The following is a 26,797-nucleotide window of genomic DNA, read 5'->3' as shown; positions in this document are numbered from 1 at the left end:
ACATCTTGTTAATTCTTGAAAGAAAAAATCTAAGTTAAATTTCCTGAGTTTTGCTGCAGGAGTTTCCAAGAGAAAGTACAAGTTCCCAGTGCATTTTCAAAAGTACTTGTGCATTTGGCTGCAGTCTGTGCTTTATGAGCTGTGACAACACACACAAAACAAGTATCTGATCCAAGATGAATTTATAGTGGCTAATTGATCAAATGGGCAATTCAGAAGTTTATAACCTTAAAAGACGAAGCTATAGAGAGATACAAAAATAAAACTTGAGATGTGCTCGGTTCCCTGTGAAAGTCTAGATGTGCATTCCAACATTTAAAGCATAATTAGATTTAAAATGTGATTGTGCAGGTGTAGCCATTTCACTTGAAATATGAAAACAGACTCAGACAACGGGGAAAAAAGTGATTGAAAACAAATTGCCAAAACGATAGTCTTCTGATAGATCAGAAGTCTATCCTTTTCCAGAGTGAGTTTTTGTTGGGTTATTGTTTGTTGGGTTTTTTAAAGTATATCATCCAACCTTTATTATGAGGAAAGAACTTAAATATCTAAATGAAATATTTATTTAAGTTTGCTCACTTAAATTTATTTACATACAATGAGTTTCAGAAGACTGTTAACCAAAATAAATCTCAGTTGGGTAAAGACCTTGAACTAGAGAGAGGCTGATAAGGGGAGACACTATTTAAAAAGTAACAGAATTTAACAGCTTTGTGGTACACAAACAAAAAGGGGTATTAAGATACAGAACTGGATTTCTCTGAAAATTATTTGTGTTCAAAATTATTTTAACAATTTACAAGGAAAATGTTATTTCCTTATAGTCTTTAAAAACATATTAATACAATATAAACAATTAAGGCTTTTAAAATGCAAAACATTCAGTAGTTGAACTTGTAGATGCCATTACAGTGTTGGATAATGGTGTAACATGATGAAAAGTATTTCATTCACATACATTGGTACAAATGTTACTGCATGACTAGATTTAATTGTGTCATGCACCTCTAAAATACAAGTTAAAAAAATTTAACTTCTCCCCTTTCTTGGTAAATCCAGAGTCACTTGCATCACCTTTATTTTCCTTTTCAGACTAGATTCAGAGATCAGGTAAGCATGGGGTGATAGACTCACAGCTAAACTGCTGATTTAACACAGGAATTGTACAATTCTGGTGGCATGTTGAAAACATTACTAATCTGGAAGTATTTTGGAACTTTCCTAAAATACATCAGGGTTTTGTGTGTGGGGCTTTTCTAAAAAACATTTCATTGTAAAAAGACCCAGTCAAGGCAGTTAAGACACCAAATATTTAACTCAGCACTGGAGAACTTGGGGCAACTTCTGTAGGATGCATTTTTAGTCATTTCTTCACTAAGTTTACATGTATGTGTAAAAGGTGATTATCACAAGTTGTACAAATAAGGGATATGCAACTGGTGACTAGATAAAAGAATAACTGAAAATTATTTTTAAAAAACTTTGATAAGAACTTATTTTGCTGAAAGCTGTAATATAAATCAAAACTGTGTCATTTAACATTAAAACTCTATTAGGTTATTGTGGGGAAACTGCTGACAGTATTTCTCACTCCCTTACAAAGAAATTGCTGTAAGGAATTAACATAATACTGAGCAAGGTGTAACAGATTCAGAATAGATTTCTGTGGCACAGGACAAATACTTGATACTTGTATAGTTCAAAGAATGCTATCAAAGCTGTGAGGCTCAACCTGTAAACAGTGACTACACACTGCAAAAACACAGGGAAAAAACATTCACAGGTGCTATGACCTGTCCAGTACAATCTGACTGCATTAATTGGGAGTGGTTTTGCACGTACAAAGTGTATCCAAACCAGAACCCTGCTTATTTCATCAAGGTCTGGACTGTAACCCCCTGACCAGCCACACTTTTCAGCATAATGTAACAGCACTAGTGGTTGATTTCAAGAGTTACCCAAATACAGGTGAAAAAACCCTTGCTGCAATAGGTTTGTCTCTTGAAATCATTGGACCTGTGGTCACTTTTTTAAGGGGTTCTCTAAAGTTATTTTTGCTTGCCAGTCCCTAAAAGCATGTAGGAAATCCAGAAATACAAGCATACTGCTGTAACCCATGTATACAGAATGCAGATATTTAATAATTCCAGCTATTCATGATAAAAAATGCAAAAGCTGGATTACAAATAGTTTGAAGTCCACAAATGGGTTCCTTGGTTCATTTTATCTATCTGCAGTGTCTTGAAGACATCACCTACTACTATGTTCTTCCAAGCAAAAGAAAGATTTATTTCCACAGCAACACTTTTTTTTTCTGTAGGTACTGGAATCAGTGGTAATATCTACCCATGCAATTGGCCAAAATCCCCATACTGTCACCTCACAGAGAATCTGGTTTCAAACTTTAAATGCGAAAGGCTTCACTAAAACTCAATTGTAAACAAAACAGTAACTAAGATAAACCAGTTTCTAGCTCTGGTTAATCTGCAATAACAAAAGCCCTAAAAGTAACAGACCTATTGATGGCCTGATAGCAAAATACTAGAGAAAAAATTATCTGTTTTCCTAGATATTTTGGAGTTCCCCAAAACAAGAGATGAGCAAACACAAGGGTCTTCCCATTACTCGGCTGATTTAAATTTCTGAAGTGATTTAAGACACACTGGTGTTTCTTCTATTTGCAATTTTGACCCTTCCCTTGGCAGGTGCCAGTAAGCCAGAACAAAAGCCATCAAAAGGTTTCTGATAAAAATACAAGTTATCCCAGCTTTTTTGGAAACACATTCAGAAGAAATCTAAAGTGAAATTTTCCAAACTGCTTAGCATAAACATAACTTTTCATAGTTACAGCCGAAATTTTAACTTAAAAAGCCCATCCAAATTTTCCTAAAGACTTCATAACAAGGAAAGAGAACATGAACTTCAAGACAGACCAAGTATCCCATTATTTCATCCAGCTCTGTGGTGGAGAACCTCAGTTTGTCTCAGCTAAAGGCTTTGGCTCAGGAGACACTATTAGACCAATCTCCCTCTGTTCCACAACAGGGATCACTTATATATATCACCACTTTAGATGGGACCTAAAATGAAATGGGGTCAGCACTAAAGGAAGTTCAAGAGTAATAAAAAAAAAAAAAGAAACTTAGCTGAGTTTGTGTCTCTGTCCACCACCAAAATCTCTGTACATTTGGCTGAGTGTTTGACTTTATCAAACAACCCCATCTAGTTCACTTTTGGCCCCAGCAACATCGACCCAGCCCCAGCACCTGCTGCCCTGAGTGCACAACTTGGCCGGGAGGGCATGGGCAGTGCCTCAGCTCTGTCTGCACTGATCAGAGCAGCAGCTGCCTTGGATTTCAGCACTGTTACACTATTTGTAAGCACTGTTCAGACTGAGCTAGCAAACTTGTCAGCTACTTTGAGTGCTGAAAATCCCCTAAGATTTCCCAAAAATAGCATTACTATGTTGCACAGTTTTTTATGCTGTATGGCATACATGGCAAACATGGGATCTTGACGTTCTAACGATAATTAACTGAGTATTTAAAGGTTTTAACCTTGAAAAACAAGGAATTGCCCATTTCAGCACATAGAGCTTTCCCATGAACAGAAGTCATTCTACAAACCAGAAAAGGAATGGAGAAGGCAGATTTCAACAAGTTCTCTAGAGAGAACTCTCCAGCAAAGAGAGTGCAGAGTGATAGGAGCTGACATTGACAAAAACTGAACAGTAGGCAACTGACATTTAATATTTGGGGCTATCAGAGGATCAGCACAGCTAGTCCTGACTTTAAAGCACAGTGAGAGTGAGAAGCAGTGTGTCCAGGGACAGACACTGCCAGCCTGCCAGGAAATGAACCTGCTGGGCATTACCTAGGTGAGAAAATGCAGCCACTGCACGCTGTGCCACAGCTATTTGTGTCCAAAATAACAGCAAAATTACAGACAAAGCCTTAAACAATCTCAAGAGGTAGCATAGGGACTTATGTTCCGGCCTCTCCTCCTTAGCATTCCCCTGTGGCACTTCTTCCCCATCAGAGCAGATCACAGCCGAGCTTACATCCATTCTTTTCTGCTGGCCAAGCTATGAAAGAGAGGGAGCTCTGCAGGAGCACTGTGAACATCAGACTGCCTCTGTGTATATGATGTGGTTTGAGAAGCTGGCACTCACCTCTTCCCATTTCCCACTCAGCACTAAGTTTCTGGCTAGTTATGCTTATTAAAAAAGGATGTGCACTCATCCCTTTCAAGATGAAATGCCATTTTCAGGCCTTGCACGTGACATTTGCTGTAATATGCTAGACTGAATGAACATTTCTTAACGTTGGATTTTTCTTGCTACCAAGGTGTTCTTCATCAGCAGAGATAGGAAAAAATGGGAGCATTCTAATGCATCCAAACTACAGCTTGTTGTTTTTGCTTTTCTGTAATATGCTTTCTAATGAGGATTTCACAACATTTAACATGCATTCCCTGAGTCACCTGTTTAATGCTGCAACTTTTAAAAATCTGCTTTTATATAAAATGAGCTCTTAATTTAGTATGTTGTATTGAAGGATGTAGTTTGTATAGATTCTCTAATAAGCATCCTAATGCAAAGAGATGATCCAAGGAATGACTTTGTTACAGAAGCAGTGGAGCAGGAACAAAGGATGGTTCAGTTAAAAATGTATCAGCTGTACCTTTCACTTGAGTATTTCCTGCTGAATGCACAAGAAAATTCCATTTCAAGAACTCCAAAACTGCCTTTTATTACATACTGGAAAATTTTTTTCAAGAGCTTGTGTATACAAGTTTGAAGAAACATGACAATAATGTGAAATATCAAGTGAGAAAGAGCCTGCCTGGCAATCCGAGGTTCTCAGCAGAGCCTGTGCTTCCCTTGGAGCTCATGTGCCTGTGAGCCACAAGAGCAGCTCTGCAGAGACACTGAACACATCACTTCTTACATGGACAGCTACAAAATGTAGTTTTTGGATGGTGTTTAAGTGAATTTTCAGGAATGCTAATTTCATTCTCTGGTGTTACAACCCTCCTTTGGATCTGCTTTGTCGGGTTGCAGATTCCATGAGTGGCACAAGAAAACTGGTGGATTTGAGCATTTACAAAGTGCCTTACAGAAAAAACATTTATCTCTACGGCAGTGCTGAGTTTTTTGCTAATCTTAAGAATACTTTTATGTAGCCTTTTTTATGTCACAACTATAATGCAAAAACAAAAATTCTGTGATTTTTTTTCTTCTGTGCTAGCATTTATCTAGTGGAAAACAAGTTCTACTCTACTTTTCTGGACACTTTCATATATATTATGGAGCATGTGCATGCTAAATTGTATAAATAGATTTAAAGTATAAATCTATACCATATTACTTATGTTTTGCCAGAACATAAGCTGGAGGAAAAAGAAAAAAAAGGCAAATGAAGTAAACAGAAGTAGATACTGTCTTCCTGGTACTCCAAGACTATATTGTGCAATATTGTTTTCCAAGCTCACTTCATATAGATAAAAGCAATTCTGTTCATGTTTTTCATCCTCAGATACTATGAGAGATACCAACTGTGACAGGTGCTTTTGGAATGGTTACTCCCAGTAGGGCATAAATTAAGCTCCCAGGTGAATTTCATTTTGGGTATTAGGAAGCTCAACTGCTTAAAACTTTTGCCACTAACAAGTTCAACTCATGCAGCCCTAGATTTCAGGAATTCTTTACCTTTTTTCCAAAGCTTCAAGACCTGTAAAGAAAAAAGGATATTAACAGAGGACTGTTTTCATAGCATGGCTTCCATCTCAAACACCCTGAAACCCTTCACTCCTCTACTGAAAGAAACTGAATTATCTTGTTGGAACTTCATGATGAGCACTGCATTTAACTTCTTCCTCTGTGACTAAATGACCATAATTCCTCTAACTACAGTGTATTAAGTTTCAGGCACATCTGTCTGAAACTGGAAATGTTACATGAATTCCTCTAATATGAGCAAGTATCTTAGGCAAAGAGATAAACTCCACAGCCACAACAGCTGGATTCCTTCCAAAAGGAGTTAGTGGCAATACTGTCACTGAAAACAATAACAAACACTTAGCTTGACATATTTATTTTTCAAGGTCAATAAATAAATGTAAATACACAAATTTGGAAAAATCTTAGTAACAGAATGTTTTTAAACAACATTCTGGCTTAAAGTCTCTGTTATTGACACTATTGGAAATCTACTTAAAGTAGCTAAGTCGTTATGTTGGTGATCCTCCATCACATTAATTTGTTTGAAGAAGTTAGGCTGCTGCAAAGGAAAAAAGGACATCAACCTTTGCTTTGACATAGAAAATTATCTGAACTGCATACATTAAGTATTAAAATTACTTCTCTGGGCATGATTTTTCTAGAGAAGATATTTTTTAAATTTACAGTTTACATATTAGAGACCTCCTACTGTTCATTACTTCATCATTATAAAAGGGAAATTGTAACGAAAGTGGAAAAAAAACCAAAAGGAGAAAAGTAATGGAAGAAAAATGGTCCAAATTGGCCCTTTAGTTAGTAAGACATTCTTCCTTTATCTCATTTTCATTCTAGGTTGGTAACAGATGTGTGTAATGACTGGTTGCCATCAGTGCAGCAAATCTGCTTGAAATAAACTTGTGTCAGACACCCACTTGTACAGACATTCTCCAAACACCTGGAAGCAGGAATGTCATATTCCACCTTAGCCTGCCCAAGTTATTCTGTGTGAACACTAAGGCTTAGAGCACGGATACAGAACTTGTCCAGGAGAAGCAGCCTTTTTCAAAGGTATCTACAAATCGCTAAATAGAAATTTTTATCAAAAGCAAGAAGGTAATTGTTATTGATTTAATGGAAGTGGAGGAAGATTTGTGGTTCCCTCAAAATTCATCAAGTGTTCTATTTCTGCATTCTATAAATACTACAAGATGCAACATGTTTATTTGGTTCCCATAAATTAGAAAAATCTGGTTTCCAAAAATTCTAAATTAGTGATTTAAAAAATAAAATATTACACCTGACCACCTCTCAAACCATCTCAGAGATGGCTTCACTCCTCTGTCACCCCTTCAGAAGTGTGCTTTTTTAAGAATACATGATTTATAAAACAAACAAAAAAAATGTGTTTTTAACTACAGTACACTTGCTTAAATATACAAGTGGACACGTTAACGTCATGTTGAAGTTCAAGGTACTTCTGGATAAAAGGCAGATATTAGTTACTTTAACTCTGCATTCTTATATAGAATAATGATTATTATAGACTTTAGCTTCCTCTCATCATTCATCTATCATATGGAGAGGTCAATAAATAAAAGCTTATCTGGTCCAGTTTACCTACAAGAGAAAAAAAATAGTAAAAGAAAAAGAAGTTACCTATAAAATTACTTGTTTAACCCTGATAACATCTGAGTTGCCATACCCAGTTTGTAGTTGCAAGAAAAGCAAACAGTATTCATTTTGCTTTTTAATAAATGCCCCATTGTTTTCATGACAATTTTTGTATGCTGCCTATCAAGTCACATATTCTTGGGGCAAGAAAGCTGGCCAGGAGATGCAGTGGTAGCAGTAAGTATAAATCTGGGTTCAAAAAAAGAACATACCAGATCCAGAAGCAAAGAAATCTGGACACACTGAGGAGGCAGTGCCCAGCTGTTATTTGGGCTCTTGTGTCATGGAGACTATACCCAGCCTAAGATATAGTTTCATACTATGGAAGTAACACAGAACTCTGTTGTGCTCGTGTACAGACTTCAGGAAAAAGCCTTACACAAAATGAATTACCTTTGTTTAGAGTAGAAGATAAAATAGCTTACTAACTGATGTAACGAGTAATGGATGTCACTATGACACAGGACTTGCCATGAGTTGTGTGTTCAGCTACAAGGTGCAGTATTTCTTATGACTAACTCAAAGCACAGCCGCTTCCAACTGTGATTTGGAATTCCCTCTTGAGCAGCACGCACTATGACTTTGAAGGAAGTCTGTCTGATTGTTACAAAGTCATCCATCCTCTCTTGGAACATGAACAAAATCCATGGGGTAATCAGGCACAGGCGGCATGTAACAGGTTTGTCTTCCTTTTTACTCCTTGTTTTTGCTTCTGAGGACATGCACTTGACTCCAGATGGAATCCATGTTCTGTTACAAAAGAACACAGCTGTTCTTCTCTTTCTCCCTCTCCTTCTCTCGAGGCTCTTTACGTTTGCGTTCGTTACTCCCGGATTGTCTCGCGCTGGCTGGAGAGGCAGCACCTTGTACCTGCTGTGTAGGGAAAAATAATGTGGGAAATGAACCTAGCACCATTGCAGATACAGCCTGAACCATTACTGTGTGGTGAAGTTCACAAACAAAAAGTTTAGGTACTATGCTAACCAGCAGAATTCAGGTAGGGGTTTTTGGTATACCTACTCCAGAACCTCCACAAAATTGCGTATTTCTTGAAAATTAAGTCAACTGAAAATATATTTCAAGTTTCATGTGTCCCTTCTGTTGTGTCCACATATTCAGATAAGTAGTTTCAATAAAATATGGTTTCAAGCATTTTCTGGCATTTCTGTGTTATTGGACTGGAATTTTTTCTTAGTTTCTCTTGTAAGTATACAATCCACATTTTGCTATTTGCAGTCAAAGTGCTGGTGTGGACAGATAATGGCAAGGCAGCAGCTTTTTGTGACTAGAAACTCTTTAATAACTTGGTAAGGGGGTTGGTATACAAAGGCAACATAAGTTTTGTTAATTCATCATCTATTCCCTCTGTTACCCATTCATAGCCTGCAAATGAGCAGGCTCCTAATCCTGCTTAGCAAGTTCTTCAGTTCTTTCTACCTTTGGCAGCCAGCAGTAATGAATCTGTGTCTTAGACAGGTACTGCTGGTTCTATTAAAGCAACAAGCAGTGCAAATAACACAACTTTTACCTGTAAAAATTCTTGTTTCATGCTTAGCAAACTTAACAGTTAATGGTTCTGAATTACTTCAGGCCAAAGATGCAGGCTTTATATAGATTATTTCTTACATATTTGTAAATAAAGACAGTTCTGAAAGTCCTCAGTAGTTAAAGAACTCTCTAAATCCAAAAAAACAATATTATCTCTGGCACAGAAGATTCAGTTAAATTGCATTTTTGCATAGACATGTGCATGAATCACATTTTCAGAAGATTTTGAAATCAGCTGCTTATGGGTATGGGATGGAAAGGTGTACTAGAAGAAACTGAATTACCCAATTTGGAACAACAGAATAGATTCACATGAGATCACAGTCTGAAACACCTAAAAATGTACAGCAGCAAACTTCTGCAAAACAAAATAAACACAAAGCTTCAACTACTATCAGAAGTTTAGTTGAATGCTCTTCTGCAAGTAATATAAAATACTAGCTAATACCATCTTTGTAACCTGACATATTAATTCATACCATTATTCCAAATTTAAGCAGTATAAATGAAACCCTAATTTAGAAGGTTAAGCCTGCTTTAAAGTATTTAAATGTTTGCAGTTGCCAGATCTACATGCATACTCCAACAATTGCAGCATATTCCTAAAGAATTCTATGTTCACCTCCAGCTGAAATATGTACAAGCACAGATGTGTGTCTATGCAATTATTAATATTTTCTAAAACTGATGATCATATTCTGTAATGTTTTCTTACCTGGACCTGAGCAGCTGCTTGTTCTTGTTCCTGATAGTACTGAGAAGCTCTCCTGTCCTCCTCTTCCTGGAGCTTCTTTGCTAGCTCTAGATCACTGATTCCTTCTGGGATCTGTTCCCAGTTAATCTCTTGATTCTGCTGCTCTTGTTGTAGAGATAGTGCCATCAGATAATCCTGAACAGTAAACGTTTTAATTAATGCTCTTTAACAGAGAAAAAAATTTGTATCAAGTGAATTTTGCAGCATGTCCTGCTACACAGTACCATCACTTTTCTCCCAGCCTTATCTTCAAAGGCAGATCAGGAATTTGTTTGAGAACTTGTCCATAACCTCAGCTGCAGAAAGGCTGAGAACAGCTACTTTACATGTCTGCTTTCACAATGCCTAAGCTGCAGCACAGAAAACACAAAAACTTATTAAAAAGTTTTGCTTTCAGGTTTAAATTCTATTAACTAGACAGCAGCGAATTATCTGTCAGATTTTGATTCCAAGAGAGAGATGCTGTGCTTCAATTTATTAAGAAGCATCTTATTAATTTTCCCCCAGTATTTAAAAGACATTAATGGTGATCATATAAACTTGTTCAGAGTGTAAGATTTTGAAGGACATTAATTTTGCTCTGCACTTGTGCATTAACTGGTACAACTCAGCCCCACCTCAGACATGACTTGTGTAAACTGTGTCTCAGTAAGAATAACAAACATCACCATGAGACACAATCTGCTGTGGGGTTTCTCCTACATTCAGAAGGCAAAGTCCAGCTATGACAATCTTAATGAGCTGAAGGAAGCTTGTTATGTAGGAAGAAATTCCACAGTGCTGCTGTTTACATATACAAAGCAGAGGTGACATTTCACCTGAGTGAGGACTTTGCAGAGATTGAAATCCCATTTTCCAAATTCCTCCGTTGGTCTTACTTTTCCTCCCTCAAACCCATCTTAATACTTTCAAGTGGCACTTTTGGGAACCCAAATCTAATTACCTAAAGGAGTTTTACAGTCCCACATATGTGTGAGTATACACACATACACATCTATGGAATTACACTAAAAATCAGTACTAACTTCAAATGGAAAGGCAGAAATCCAGTACCTGATCTATTTGGTCCTGCTGCCCTCTGTAGACAGTTTCAGGGTCTGATGGAGGCCGCAGATGGAATTCAGAGTCACAGAAATTCCCGTCACCATCCACATTGTGTAAACTTTCCCACACAACCTTCTCTTCTGTAAGAAAGCCCTGGTCTGTCACCAGCAGGTAAAGCTGACCCTATACAGAAGAAATAGAAAAACTTGTAAAACTTAAAATAAAAAAATACTTTTTACAATCTAAGTAGTAGAAATTATAAAAATATTGCACTTCAATAAAACATTCATTTAGAGTTTTTAGCAAGTTTAATAATTAAATAAATCAGCAAACAGCATTAAACCACCAGACATTAGTATTCACTACTAAATTAACAGCCACACAATTTCTTCATTGCATCTTGCAATTCTTCATTCTTAATGAAAGTTCAAATTGACTAGAAATTGATATAAAACATTAATATAGATATATATGAATAAATATATTAATATATGTAAAGCCTTGACAGCTCTTTAGAAACACACCTAAGAAATAGACTTAAAAACTGGCAACAAAAACTTTAAATCCCAGGAGTAATCACATTAAATTCCAAAGGCATGATATGGAGACAAAGGTGATCTTTCCAAACAATCCAAGAGGCATTACCTCAAGATGGCCACATCTCAGACTTCATGTTTCATAATGCGTTTTGATAAAATTTGAGGTCTGTGTCAATTGAAAGTTCTAAATTTAAGATTCTTGCTATCACTTGTCAGTAATAACTGCTTTTGTTGGCATTTTAGTAATTTTACATTTCCCTAAGGCCAAATTTCTTGGTTTCAAAGTCTGAAATTATAAAATGGGCTGGTCTGAAGGGACAATGCTAACAAGTGCAGGTACCAAGGCACTGGAAGGATGAAATGTAAGCTTAGACTGAAGGAGTGGGAGAAGAGCTGAAATCAAAGGGAATAACTGAAGGAGGCCCCAAGTAAAAGGAGATGGTGCTGCATATCTGAGGGACAGCAAAGCAGCACAAAATACCCGTTTAAATTTCCATTTAAATCAATCCATTTATTTAATCCTACCTTTTTTATCATGATTTTAGGATTATACTCCAAATCAAGAAGGTTGTTACTGACCATACAGCACATTAAGACTGAAACTTCCATTAGTATTACTGAATGTACCAGATCAAGACACTCAATACAAAACTTATAGCATTGGTTTAGCTGTAAAAATCAAGGCAGTTTATTGTGACATCCACAAAAATTTGGTATTTGTATTCCAGCAACACACAAAGGGTTCTCAGAGATCACTGTTCTAAAGTTGTACCAAAGCAAGATGCAGATCCTGTTCTAGTGATTTCTAAAGCTAAACAGGCAAGAAATGGAAACTCTGTCCATACACAACACATAGAGAATGAGCTCCCTGACTTCTCTGATGTCATTAAATAACTCTCTAAGGAGATGCTGAAATTCCAATCACATCTCGTCAATCCCACTCTGTTTACAGCCCCTCCTGGGGCTGGGAGGTCACTTGATGTAACAAAAATATTATTTGAAGACTCGCAGCAATCATTCCAATATTACCTAATACCATAACATGCACTTATACACAAGGCCAAATAGAGTGGATAAAAAAACCAAACCAAAACCAAACAGGTAACACCACTGTATGTTCAAGCTTGGGAACAGGAATTAACCAGCACAGCAGGGCTTTACAGACATACGTACAAGTGTCAGCAACAAGTCTGATCACATAGCATGATCTAAAAAAATCACCTGTCCCTTGGAAACCTGCCTGAGAACTGAATTATACTTCTGACACCTAAAATTGCCTGAAGAAAATAAAAGGAAGTAATTTCACAATGTTTCCAGTTTGCACAGAATACCTATTTCATATTTTGTACATAAGAATCAATCTTCGAAAAGACTTAAAATCCTAGAATTTTTAAGATAAAATGTATTTGAACTTTTAAGTTTTATTCTGAACAGTACATTGACCCAAACAAAACTTAAAAAATGGGATTGTGATTGTGTGTGTGTGTTTGTGTGTCTCAGGTTTTCCTCTATTATGGCATACATTTTTAATTACAGATCATCAACTGTGATTATAGAAATATTAGTTTTCCTATCTCCAAACTATTATAAGCTTAATTTTTCCATATACAAATATTAAGGTATATCATTGCCTTCACAGAATTAGAATCTAGTATCTAAGGATGGATTAAAGCTAACACTTCTTTGACATAGAGACCTGTTTCAAATCTTACATACAATTCATATTATTACTTTGTAAGAATTTCTCAGCTGAACACTGATGGTAAAAATGTCACGTTAGAGTAAATAATCAAAAATGAATGTAACACAGCTCCCTATGAAAGGCAATAAACTGCATTGCATATCACCATATTACCTGAACACCACCACTGCAATTCCAATACCAACTGCATACCTTAAAACATTCTGTTTCACTTGAACAAAGCTTAGCAAACCAACAAACACAGGCTCCCTAGTGCCTGATAAGAGACAGAGTTCCTGTTCACATTATTGGAATGAAAGAAAAATGGGAAATCACAGATCAGAGATCCAAAGTCACCTTTCCCTTATTTTTAACCAACTTCTCTGATCTCTACATCCTATTAGTAAATTAAAATGAATCCCACAAAAAACCCCAACCAGGACCCTCACAATATTGCTAATATTCAAGGAGCCTTTGGCAATAATTTCATACATTAAGTAAGAGAAGTTGGCTCTTTTGCTAGGAGCTGTAATGTAGCCTCTCATCAGCGGTTTGTTCCTTCTCCTTGCAACAAGAAAATAGAGACTATTTCTTTCTACAGACTGGCTTTGTAGGCACAATTTTAATGCCAGGCACGTTCTCTTCCCAATGCCGAAGGCACAGGCCACACTCAGTGGCACAGCCAGACTCCAGCAAGGGGAGCTTGTGATCCCAGAAAAGCCTTTTAGCCTTTCATCCTCTGACCTTCGCGCTGCCTCTGAGCCGGGGCTGCACCGAGCCGTGCCTGGGGCCAGGAAGAGCAGCCGCCCTTCCCAGGCACTTCCCACAGCCCGGGGCTGGCTCTGAGGGACACGGACACAGCCCTGAGGGACGGGGGGACACAGCCCTGAGGGACGGGGGGACACAGCCCCGGGGGACACGGACTCAGCCCTGAGGGACGCGGGGGAGGGAACACGGACACAGCCCTGAGGGACACGGGGGAGGAACACGGACACAGCCCTGAGGGACACGGGGGAGGAACACGGACACAGCCCTGAGGGACACGGACACAGCCCCGGAGGCCGGGGGGACACAGCCCCGGGGGACACGGACACAGCCCCGGCCTGTGCCGCTGGTCCCCGGGCACAGCTCCCCAGGCCGAGCAGCACAGCGAGCTCGGGCAACTCCGGTAACCAATGCACACAAAATCGGCTTTCGAATGCCCCCCGCACCGAGAACGGTACCAACGCTTTACAAACTGTTTCTACCTTCAGAAACACCCTAACTGGCCATTTCTAGAGTATTACGGGATTATCTTTTAGATTTTTTTAATGTGGGTTTTTTAAAACAAATATCCAGTCTCATGGGTTAACGCTGCCCCCCAAAATACCACCACATAAGAGACAGCAAATATATCTACTGCTAGCTATAGTCTATAGGGAGTAAGACAATAAAAGAAAGTCTTAAGTGCATAGCTATTGTAGACACAGTTTAACAAAGTTATGACTAATTATTTATCCTAAGAATCAATACTTAGATACTGTAGACCAATGCCCAGATTTTATAGTTTCACATATAAAAACTTTGAAATAAAGCTGAGGATAAAGCAAGATTATTCTCCCAAACAGGGATCTCTCAGTCTTCTGGTTTGCACAAAAAGACCCCTCTTAAATGCACAGATATAGGCTACAGTACTAGACCTCTTTTCCCTGGGTAATTTCATAATCAGATTAAATAATTAAGATTAATGTTTTTAAACTAGTTGTTCTAATACCAATTACCAAGTTTCCAGCAAAAAGAAAACATAATAGTTTCATACATTTTAAGCTTTATGTTTTGAATAGTATGTAAATATTCTCTTGGACTTCTGGATCAGATCCCTTCATTTTTGTGAAGGTGTTTTAAGTTGATGAATGAGTGTTGTTTTAATTTTCTCTAACAGTTGAAACATTTAAATACTCTAATATTAAAAAGATCTGTTAAAGGAAGTAAATACTACTGGATTCAGAGTACCCTCAGCATAAGAACTGTACACTTAACTAAGAAATTAAAAAATAAACATGTTTTAAAGCAGTTATATTCATTGCCTCTACTATGCCAATCTTAAATGCCCAGGAAAAAGTGCAATTATTGTTATGAAATACACTTTGTATTGGAATAAAAGTATCTGCTGAGTTGTGAAGCAGAAACACAACATTTATAAACTAGAAAACACACATACTTAAAAATCCAAACAGGTAAGTGTCTTGATACTTTTCAGTAAAGAACACAGGTTCTATTACAAACAGTCTGTGGGAAAAAACGTTCCAACTGAACTAAGGTCTTACCAAACTGATCCCCTCTTTCCTGTTTTTCCTTGATCTAGGGAATTATCATTTGATGTATTTATATCTGCATAATGAAAAGCAAAGGCAAAAAAATAAAATCACATTTTTAACTGCTGAAAATTATTATGGTATAATCAAGTGAGCCAAGACTAGTAGTGTGCAATTAAAGGGACAGGAAGTAGAAAAAATGATTACTTGGGCAAATGGACAAGGTATGGAAAGCCAAGTCCTTTCACTAAAATATCAGCCTTGAAAAACCCACACTGCACTTAAAAAATATCCCCAGTGTACAAATCTCCTTGTATCAGCTGTACATTGAAGCTGAAAAAAAAAAAGTTGAATAATTATCTTAATTAGAATAATAATTACTAATTGCTCAAGCTGTCTCTGAAAACACACCAAATTTATTACATGGACATTACTTATTAAATGTGTAACTCCCTTTTGATTAACTTTATAGCTGCTTTATTTATACGTTTCCATGTATTGGTTTGGAGGGGAAAGAGGGAAAGGCACTATTAGAGAAAGACAAAAAATAAATGCATCATTCTTGCCATAGAAGTTCTACACCTCCATTTTCCCTGGCATATGTGATGTCTCCAGTTTTCCCAATGGATGGACTTTTCCCCATCGTCCAGCTACTGCTGACTACTGCTCAAAGTGTGAAGAAACTCCATCCCCAGAGTGAGCATTAAACCCAGGAGATGGAAACAGTGAAGCAGTTGGAAAAAACCTCAACTCTGTAGTAACAATGCATTTGGCACTCACATGAGTATCCTGGAGGTCCAAAAATTTCTGGATAGCTGATCTTGGCAAACAGCCCAAGTCTATTTCTGACTTGATACAGAAGACCCCCTAGATGTATAGCTACTGCAAAGAGCTGGGTAGGTTAGAAGCAAGCAAGAGTTATTGCTGGCCTTTAAATATCAATTTTAAAATTATTTTCTGTCTTTATTAAAAAGTTTTTTGATATCGCAAGTTCTGTCATGTACCACACAGCAAAAATCCAAATCAAAATGAACACTGTTCACAAGCAATAACCTCAGGAACTAAAGCATGTAAATAACATGGAAATTAAACACTAACTAGAAGGGAGGTCCCCATGACTGTGAAAAACAAGAACAACGGCCTCTATTTCAAAACTTAGCATTTCAGAATTCTAAGAATTCTCAAAAAGCACAAGATTAAAACCACTGTGACTTAGCAGCCGCAAACCTTAAATATACAAATTCTTTTTCAAATATTTTAACTTTGTATTTCTTAGGACTTGTATTTAGTTCTTACAGGTAAAACTCAAGACACAGATTTTTACTCACTGCCTTAACCTCTTCTGTATTATTAATATTGGATAAAGATATTTAACTCATTGAAGTGTTGCTTTTTATTTCTACAAGGAAAAAGGATCTCAGTTCAGAAGTACACATTTACAAGAATGAAGCTGATAAAGCACAGACAAACACACACCAGATTCTGGTCTTTAATGTAAATACTGGGCTGCAGAAGACTACAAAGAGCCAGCATTTTACAAAACTGATCTGTATTCATAATCTCCAGGTCAAAGGGATGCTCATTGACTTTGTTTAATACAAACAGTATTTTAGATTTTAGAGGCTTTAATAATAGGACAAAAATGCATTATTTCCAGGAGGATTTATGTATTTTATCTGGAATAGCCTTTAAATTAAGTAAAAGGGGTACCCTGCACCTCTAGAAACCATCTTTACCCAGAAAGTACTGCTGTACTTTTACTATTTTCTTTTCTAATACCAAACTATGTTGAGGTTGGGGTTTATTTTTCCCTCCCCACTCCATAATGAAAGTGTCTAGGCTTGCTTCCCAAGTTACCCCCATCTAATCTAAGAAATAAATTCAGAAAAGCAGAGAGGGGAAAAACTATACTCAAAATTGTGATTTAAATGAGCTGCATCAGGAAGGGTAATATTTGACCACACAGAGATATATTTCATAGCTTTTATTATTTAAATGGAAGAAGGAAGGAGAAAGATCCTTTTACTTGCCCTACTGCTTTAAGAGAGTGTACTGTATACACAGATTTAAAACAGATCTCAGATGTACTCCAGTCAGAAAACCAAATGTGTTACCTGCTTGTAGAGTTAATCATTATTTATCAGGACTGTTCAGACCTTTAACTCAGCTTATGAGTAGTTACTCAAAATGCCAAAGATTAGCACTGACAGTCAAGATTAACAGAGGGAGAAAAAAAGGACTAGTAGTGACAAATGGAAGTGTCATTCACATGAGGTATAAGACATTATCACATAATGGCAAAACCAGTGGTTTCTAAACATTTTTGCATGTTACACACCTCTTCTTTTTTTGCTTTTATTTCCATTATTCATAAGTACAAGTGTACATGAAATTAAAGTCTTATTAAATAACAGATAACCAAAACTTAATTTTAAGAGTTCTATACAAAGATAAAAACTCATACACTACCATCCTAGCAAAAGTAAAGTTGTTTTAGCATGAAGATGCTCCATAAATGAATGTAAACTTGCCAAGCCAGATTCTCCGCTCCACAGAGGAAGGAGTCCCAGAAGCACTAGCCAAGCTGACACTTGATTTTTGTATCCTGAAATATTCCTTTCACAATTGCCACCATTTTGCTTCCCCAGACACAGACAGAAATAACTTAAAAAAATTCTCTCCCTAACAAAGAAAACCAACATTGTAGTTCATCTCAGCTTCTCCAAATGTTTGGCATTTTGCACATGGACCTATTCACTGACTGGCCCAAATGTAACGCAAACTTTTAGATGCTCAGAAGCAAGAAATTAATTAAATGAACCTTATCGTGCCAACCACAAACTGCAAGAAAATTTAAACCATGTATATACATAATCACAAAGAGTTAACACAGAGAATAAACTGAACGTAAAAGGAAAGACGATGAGAAGATTCAAAGTAGTAATGGATCCCAGTGTCTAAATCACTGTAATCAATTAATTCCTAAGTAACACTCACTACAGACCTTACAATCACTGTAAGCCATATTTACATATAACAACCTGGAATTTAATTTTATTTCAAGACAGTGAAAAACCATAGCTTTGAAACGAGCACACAAAACACAACAATAAAGACAAAAATGTTGGATGTACCTTGTATTTGGTCATGGTGCTAAAATGGTTGTTCCTGAAGAACACACAAAGTTCTCCCTCCTGGACAGCTGAAGTCAACTCACAGAGTCCATGGTATGTCAACTGTGTAGCTGTGTTATTTAGGAACTGCTCAGCTACAAACCCTACAAAAGCAACACATACTGTTATGTGTGTCTATCACACACTTGCTAATACAAGACCTAGTAACAATAGTAGTATTTTTCCCATCTCCCCACTACATCCCCATATTGCCACAAGCCTTAGGGAACGCATTCAGAGAGGGGAAACAAGTTTCCAAGTTCTAAACCCATAGCATTGTAAACAAACCTTCTCATGTTCAGAAATGCTATACCCACTTCTAATATTATTCATGTTTTTCCTTGTTGTAATGGAATATATTATTCATATTCTAAATATAGGAGATAATACATAGTTAAGTTGAAATCTGAATGCTACCACAATAGGGGAAGTTCTTGCCAGCTTTTGAAAAAGTGTACTGAATAGATCAAGATCAATGAAGTTGAAATGAGAAGCACAGTGCTGTGTGACTGCCCAGGGAAAACAGCTCAGCACACAGAATGCAGCTCTTCCCACTCGTATCTCTACTCAGCATGACCCACATGGAAAATATGTAACTTAGATTTGGCAGGCCACATACTTTGATAAAATACAGAAAAATATTACCTACCTTCACTAACCAGTTCACTGTTTTCTGACTGTTTACAAGAAATTATCTTCTCCACCAGCTGATTGTAACTGCAGTTACCAACTGCTTTTACTATGTCAGCAACCTGCAGCAGAAAGGAACAACATGGAGAATTTACCTCTGAGAAGAACAGAACACGGATGCAAGCCAGTGTCAACTATTAATAAGACAGTAAGAATTCAATAAAGAGAGGATGTTATCCTCTTAAAAAAATCTAGGCCATAACATTTTAGTCCAGTGTTACACATTTTGCTATCTCAGATCCTATTTTAAATCCTTCAGTTAACCCTTAGCATCAAAAGCGAAGGCAGATGGAGAGCACTGCAAAATTCAGATCAGCTGGGCCAGGGTAAGAGAACAGCAACTCTCACCAACAAAACACGAAAAGAAAAACTCTCTGGCATTATTATTCCAGCCAAACTCACCAGTTTCCCCTTAAGTAAACAATACCACTTTATTGTTTATTAAGCAATATAATTAAAAATAAATTTCATGTTTGCTAAAGATGCAGTTCTCTCCAACCAGTTCCACCATCCTCATTTCTCAATAGCAGTGACTAATAAATCAGAATTAAAAAAGGAGGGAAGTAACTTTGTATTCTTTCCAAGAGTTCTCTAACAAGTTTTCAAAAATGATGACTGGGACACCATATCTGGGGCAACTTGCTACTTCCCTCAGAAAAACAATTCTCCTTTACAGAGTTATAGAAGGCTTTTAAAGTAGTTTGACTGTGGACCCAGGCTCTGCGAAGTCCCTGCACTAAAAAACACACAGTCTTTATTCATTCCTCAATTTTTCTGACTAGATTTAAAAAAGCCATTACCATATTCATTATTGACTTGTTAAAACAATTCAGAAATATCTCCCCTCCCACCAATAACATTCAGAATAACTTTTTTTTTTTTAATAATTGAAATAGACGAAGTTACCTGAGGGTCCACTAACCATCCATGGTACAAGGGGATATCAAGAAGATCAAACACTATGCATTCAGGAGTGTACTCAAATACTCGGACACCTGTGAACTTCACATTGACATCCAGACCCGTCTGCAACTTATGCAGAATTGCCATTGCATCACTCATATTCTGACAACAGAAAGAAAAAAAAGAACAGATGACCCGATAGAGCTTTGTACACTTGGTGGTTAGTCTTGTTTTCATCATTTAGTACTCATCAACTCAACACTTCAAAATAAATAAAAAAATTAAAAGGGTAAATTGCCTGAACAAATGTTTCAATGCACATTCATGTTACACATTGTGCCAGAATATACATGAAATATAAGAATCTCCCTCCAGTCACCTCTATCTGATGGTTTCTTCTTTTACACCCATGAACTAGTTTTAGGCTGTTCTGACTGCTTTTAGGTATATTTCCCAAAGCCACTAGCCAGATGTTTGCAAGGAAACTGAATTATAAGGGAATCTTCAAAGGACTTTTCTTGAGGTTTCTTCTCCCCTGTTAAGCCTTCCCTTAAAAGTCAGGCTGAATCACTTGTCACTATATAATGAATGAACAATAAGACCTACACAGACCCACTTGCCAACTCTAATTTCAGGTTTCAGTACTAAGAATCAGTCTTAATTGTTCACCACATTTTTTCTTTAATAAAACGACAATTGCTATCTTATTTTGGGCATACCTTTAAATGGCCTGTAGATTCTACTGTAGAAACAAGTCATGAAAGTAGCACTTATTATAGTAGTGATCCCAATGGAATCCTAAGGAGAATTATCAAGTTATGAAGTTCCAATCAGAGAAAGGAAAGATGAGCCAAAGAAAATGTGCTTTGTGAGACAGTTATCTGGAACCAACAGATAACAAAAAAAAAAAAAGAAAAAGAAAAATCCTGACACGCAGGAAAAAGAATTTTCCACTAAGTGAGAAAAGCCCGCGAAGAGTACAGTCAGAAAGTCTGTGTAGAAGATTTGGGGAAACTAAGGCACTTTTTTGTTTGTTGTTTGTTTGTGGGTTTTGGTTTTGTTGCTTAACAGGAATCCAGGCTTACAACAATAAGAAAAAAAGCATGACAAAGACCAGAAACTCAGACTGAACAGGAGATGGAAACAGCAAAGATTCACAGACTAAAACCACTGATGGTTAAAAGACAGTTGCTTCTGTTGTCTTCTGATCAGAATCTGCACTTGAGCACAGCTGCTATAAACAAGAGTTTTAATGCCTGTAACCCTTTAACTGTACTGTCCTGTCAAGTTTCCATGACCAGGAGCGAAACAGTTCCCAGTACCTTATTACATTTTGCTTCATCTTACTGACAACTTTGTTATGTCACAAGGTTTGGAATTGAGCAATATTTTGAAGTAATTCTCAAGACTGACTTCAACTTTTAAGTTTTTATCATTTTAAAAGCAAAACAAAACACCCTAAGAGTGTATGTCATTAGTACAGACCAGATATCAAACATAAAAACCTGAGATGTTTTGAAAGAAATGTTGCCATAATCTTACTCTGCTAAATGAACAAAAAGTCCATAGTAAGTCAGCATTAGCTGTCCACCAATTTAGATCATACATTGACAGACAATTGCTGCATTTATTTTCTAATGTTTACTTTGCAACAAAGCAGGATTGCATCAAATGGACCAGAAAACCACAGAAGTTTCTTACTACAATTTCAACATTATCACTTCTGCTTTAGCTCCTTCCAAACCTTCAAAACAACTTAGAAGACTTCTAGAACAGAAGGCTTCTTTGAAATTACAGTTAAAACTGAAGGTATGTGATATTTATGTAATAAACCCATATATCTGAGCATAAGAAAGCTATAGAAGTTGTACATTCCACAGGTACAGTAGTTTTCATCACCCTCCTGTAAGCTGATTATAGCTATAACCTTCTACAGCACAGAATTGTGTGGAACAAAATAGCCAATTTCGTTATTACAGAAGTAATTCCTATAATATGATACAAATCAATCTCAAGTTATTTGATTTGGTTTTCAACACTGAAAGAGAACAAGAAAAAATTACCTAGGAATAAACAGAACTACCTTGAAACCTTTCACCTATCAAAAAATACAAATCCACTTTTCCATGAGGAACCAAAAAACAGCTATGACTACATTTGGAGTTTGGAAAATATATACTAAATCAGTAATTTTTAAAACCAATAGCATTATCTTTAGTATAGTAAGACTTTTGTGATGACATATAAATAGTGGCCAGTGCAAATAATATTGCCTTTCATGACATAGCATCAACCTCTTTCTGTCCATCACAATTAATAACACAGATCTCAGTTTACATGCTCAGAGAAACTCTGGCAGGCACCACAGAACAGAGCAACTGAAGGACATGTAACAGAAGACTTCAAAAAGCAACTAAATATACTTTTATTAGTACCTTTGTGTTACAGTTCCTCAATAAAATCCATTTTATTTCATTATGCTCGTAACGGGAGAAAAAAACCCCTTATCTTGTGTTAATAGATAAGAGTTTTTCTTCACTAATAGCACATATATAGAATTATTACTCTACATCAAGCCCAGGAAAAAACCAACTAGAAACAATGGTCTGTGTGCTTCTAGTTTTTAACAAGGTGACAAACCCTCGGTGAGAAACGTAATTTTAGTTTCCTCTAAAAAGGAAGGTTGGATTCCTTCCAACTGAGGAAGCAACTGTGTTTTAGGAGCAGCTAAAAAAAGCTCCTACCTGCTCATAATTAAGTCGTTGAATTTCAGATATCTCTTTAGGTTTTGCGTCAAGAATGTAGTCTCCTAAAAGAAAGCAAAAATGAAATTAAATTTATTTCACAATCAAAGCTTCAACATTTCTATGAATATTTCTGACTGAATCTGACTGGTAATAAATACCACAACTGGAGTTTTCTACTAAATTAATGAGATCACACTGCTTTATAACCTGAAAGTTATAGTTATGGAGTAAAATATGAATATAAAAAACTTTTTAAGATCATATTAAGAAATAAAATTCAAATGGCCAACACTGTTACTAAAGCAACATTTCATAATCTCTTGGGGTATCATACCAATCTTTTCATTAATCAAAAACTGACCTCCCTCTGTGCCTCAGCTTTAAAAATATAAAAAGGTCAAACTGTTTACAGTAAGGTATGTTATTCTGTACACAATTTAAAAAGGCAACCTGACTGATACTGTGAATGTTTTGCTATGTTTTATACAGCAGTAATTCTATAAAACTTGTGCTGGTTTTGACTGGAGAATAGTTAACTTTCTTCCCTGGTTAGTGGCTGGTGTGGGCTGTGCTTTGGATGTGTGCTGAACACAGGGCTGACAGCAGAGATGTTTTGTTATTGCTCAGCAGGGCTCGCCCAGAGCCAAGGCCCTTCCTGCTTTTCACAGGGCCGTGCTGGTGAGGGCTGAGAGGAGCCACAGCCAGGACAGGTGACCCCACTGACCACAGGGCTGTTCCAGACCGTGTCACATCATGCCCAGCACATAAAGTGGGGGGAAGAAGAAGGAAGGAGGAACACTTGGGAGTGATGGTTTTCTTCCCAAGTCACCACGTGTGACAGGGCACTGCTCTCCTGGCTATGGCTGAACACTTGCCTGCCACGGGAAGCAGTGAATTAATTCCCTGTTTTGCTATGCTTTCCTTATAACGAGTCTTCAACTCAACCCAGGACTTCTGGCTTTTACCCTCCCCATTCTCTACCTGATCTCACTGGTAGGGGAGTGAGAAAGGGGCTGCCTGGGCTTAAACCACTACACCTGTATTCCACCTTCTTCTACAACACAAAGGTAATTAACTACTTAATAGTTAATCAACACTGAGGTCCAAGATTTGTAACATCTTTAGAGACTAGTATCCACTGTCCAGATTTTATTTCAATGTTTTTGTACTTATTCCCTTGCTCCATTACTAAACTCAGAAAAATATCATTATAGGTTTCCTAATTTATACTCTTAACTTGAAAGTGGTTGAAGGCTGCTTTGTTGGTTTTGGCTTTTTTTTTAAACTGTAGAAGAACTGTAACTGCTAGTCCTGTTGAGTGAATAGGAACCTAAATAATTTGAACACAATTTCATTATTCAATTTAGTAAGATAATTCCAGAAGCTAAAATATGCCTTCAGGAAAGAATACCCATCTAGACAACTGGAATTATGTAATGACTTCAGACAGTACTGTGTCATCAATGCAATTATAAGAAATGTTTAGACATAGGGAGCAAGATTTCTTATTTTTTTGGGAAAATTATATAGGTAACTTTTTTCTTCAACCAGAAGAGTCACCAATTTGCTTCTGAAAAGAACAAACTACATCATTTATAAGTAAAAAGAATGAAAATATAGTTAGGGTTATTTTCTCCTCCTTAAGAAAAATCATACTGAGTCTATTAAGTTCAAACATTTTATATTTGTGAAGCTACAAGGGGAGGAAAAGTGGTACATACAGCTTAAGTACTATCACAACTGCACTTTTAACACCTGGATCATTAGGGGTATTAAAGTTCCAGCCCTGTCAGATACAAAGAGCTGCAATTTTTCTGAACACTGAATATGACACCAGAGTAGTGCCTGCAAATGAAACCCAAATCTCTGAGGACTACAGTAATTTTTGTTATTTTAATTGGGTCATACTTCCAAGCATTAGAGTTACTATAGACAATTAAAGACAGAGTTGACTTACTACATTCTGTCAGCTATAATAAAACAACACTGTAACAGACATGAATAACTTTAAATCTGTCTATGTGTTGGTGCACTAAGCCATACCGACGGCATCAACAAGACCAATCACTTTAGAAAGCAGTGCAGAAAGCTTCTAAAAACAGTTAAGTAAAAGCATGAGTCACCGAATACTGTAAGCAGTTTTCCTGAATCACATGAAAAGCTGAATAAAATAGTAAATAAATAAAACAGTTCTATGTTACTACACACTACAAAGTATAACATACAAGAGAAAGAGATTTATTACAATTACTAACCTAAGTATTCCATCAGCTGTTCAGCTGTTATGATCTCCATCATTGGTGGCAGTTTAATCTGTCAAAGTAAAAGTATATTCTCTTTAAACACTGAAACACTACAATTTAAAAAGCATGGTATTTCTAGACAAAAGACTTCTGATTACATTTCCCTCACCAGTTTATAAGGCCATTAGCATACTGGACCTCTACTAAATAGCAGCCACAAGAAGAGATTAAACAAGCATTTAGGTTTTTAGAGAAACCACATGTACACAGCACTTTCTCCCACCTGCACATCTCTGCATAGAGACCAACCAAAACATTTCTCCAGCATCCCCCTCCACAGAGGCTCACACCACTCAATGCAGTGGCTCAACTACAAGCACTCAGAATTAACAGACTGTGGACTGCTTAAGAAAACGTCTTCTTCAAGTCTTTGACTCTCCAATTCCTTAAAATTCTTAACTGAGTATTAGCTTAAAAAGTTTCTGCATACAGACAAAGTCTGTAAAGGATCTAGTGTCAGTAGCTGCTGGGACAGGGAAGCCAAAGACCTGTGCAGGTATAAGGAAATGACCTCCCAGCCACTCTTCCCACATTCACATTCCAAGGGTTTGGTTTATCTCCATACAGAGCAGACCAGACACACAGAACTCTGTATAAAGATTCCATTCCTCTCTTCCCTGATCTATTCCCACCATCACCTACTATATCTATCCACCTTGGCAGAGCTAAAAGCTTTCTGCATTCTCATCTCTTCCAGCATCCTGGGTAAACTTTTTGGTTGATCACTTCCATTTACTGCAGGAAGAAATACAACAGCCAGAGCACAGACACATACAAAGACATGCTTCTGGCAATCTAAAAAAATACCATAGAAGTATACAGACTTCAAAAACAATGTACTCAACTTTTCTCTGCATAAATGTGAATTTTATTTTTCTAGGGTTTAGGGTTGGTTTGTCTCAGAGGTTAATTTTTAGGGCCTCTTCAGTTCTAAATTTTCTCATCTCACCACTCTCCAACATCTTACAATTCAAAGTCTAGAAAAGGTATTTATTATATTGGGAATTTTTTTAAATCAAGTTCCTCAATACTGATCACTGCTCTCTTTGACACATATAGAAAGACATGATGTGAAACTATTAATTCATGCTTAAGATTTAATAGGTTCCACCCACTTTCCTGGTTGTAGAGGAGAAGGGACAAGTAGAAAATCAGGAGACAGAAGAGCAATATACATAAAGCCTTTGATTTAGCACCCCAAACTCAAATATACAGTATAGCAACAAACTACTTCGTTCACATTATGATGGAGACAGTTTTCAGTATGAAAACAGAGCTACTTTAGTAACTTTGCAGGGAAAATGAGGTGTGATTGGGCTACATCTGTCTTATCAATTTTAATTATATTTGACAAAAGGTAAATGCGTTAATATATGAATTCACAAGAAGTTTCATTAAATTCGGGAGAAGAAAGAGACCCAAGTTAATATGGCTTTGTTATTTATACTCTAAGAAATATGTCCCTACTTGGGTGGGCATATAAAGAAGCTGGTAGTACTGGCATCTGGGAAAGGAATAAAGAAAATCAGGCATGTGTGCATAGACACATTGTTTTTTGAAAATATGAAATGAATGACAACTGACAGTAACTTACAGAAATTAACTCCTCCCAAAACTAATGCTCAATAAGCTAAATGCTTTCATACTCTTTGATCCTGTTCACAATGTTCCTTCTGAGTGTTCACAAAAATACAGTGTATTGAGCCATGTAAACAATAAGACTGC

The 26,797-nt window shown here is 36.8% G+C and overlaps 1 protein-coding gene across 2 annotated transcripts in view; it reads right to left on the bottom strand.

Annotated features, from left to right (window-relative positions):
- Positions 1–543: 543 nt before the first annotated feature.
- The window catches only part of MINDY2 (MINDY lysine 48 deubiquitinase 2), a 32,708-nt gene continuing 6,454 nt past the window's right edge, over positions 544–26,797 (bottom strand). The window contains exons 2-10 of one of the 2 annotated variants that reach the window (XR_015275817.1): positions 25,025–25,082; positions 22,767–22,831; positions 20,026–20,184; positions 19,079–19,181; positions 18,391–18,533; positions 10,752–10,925; positions 9,660–9,833; positions 7,790–8,269; positions 544–5,735 (exon numbers count right to left, since the gene is read on the bottom strand). Coding sequence is in view for 1 of the 2 variants with exons in the window: in XM_086849026.1 (XP_086705152.1) it covers positions 8,150–8,269; positions 9,660–9,833; positions 10,752–10,925; positions 18,391–18,533; positions 19,079–19,181; positions 20,026–20,184; positions 22,767–22,831; positions 25,025–25,082 (996 nt within the window). In the remaining variant the exon portion in view is untranslated. Of the gene's footprint in view, positions 8,270–9,659; positions 9,834–10,751; positions 10,926–18,390; positions 18,534–19,078; positions 19,182–20,025; positions 20,185–22,766; positions 22,832–25,024; positions 25,083–26,797 lie in introns of both variants that reach the window. The other variant, XM_086849026.1, reaches the window with a different exon arrangement.

The sequence above is a fragment of the Cyanistes caeruleus genome, chromosome 13 (assembly GCF_971803275.1).
Source record: "Cyanistes caeruleus chromosome 13, bCyaCae1.hap1.1, whole genome shotgun sequence".
NCBI lineage: Eukaryota > Metazoa > Chordata > Aves > Passeriformes > Paridae > Cyanistes > Cyanistes caeruleus.
The sequence above is the reverse complement of the archived record's forward strand: the minus strand, read 5'-3'. Positions and strand labels throughout refer to the sequence as shown.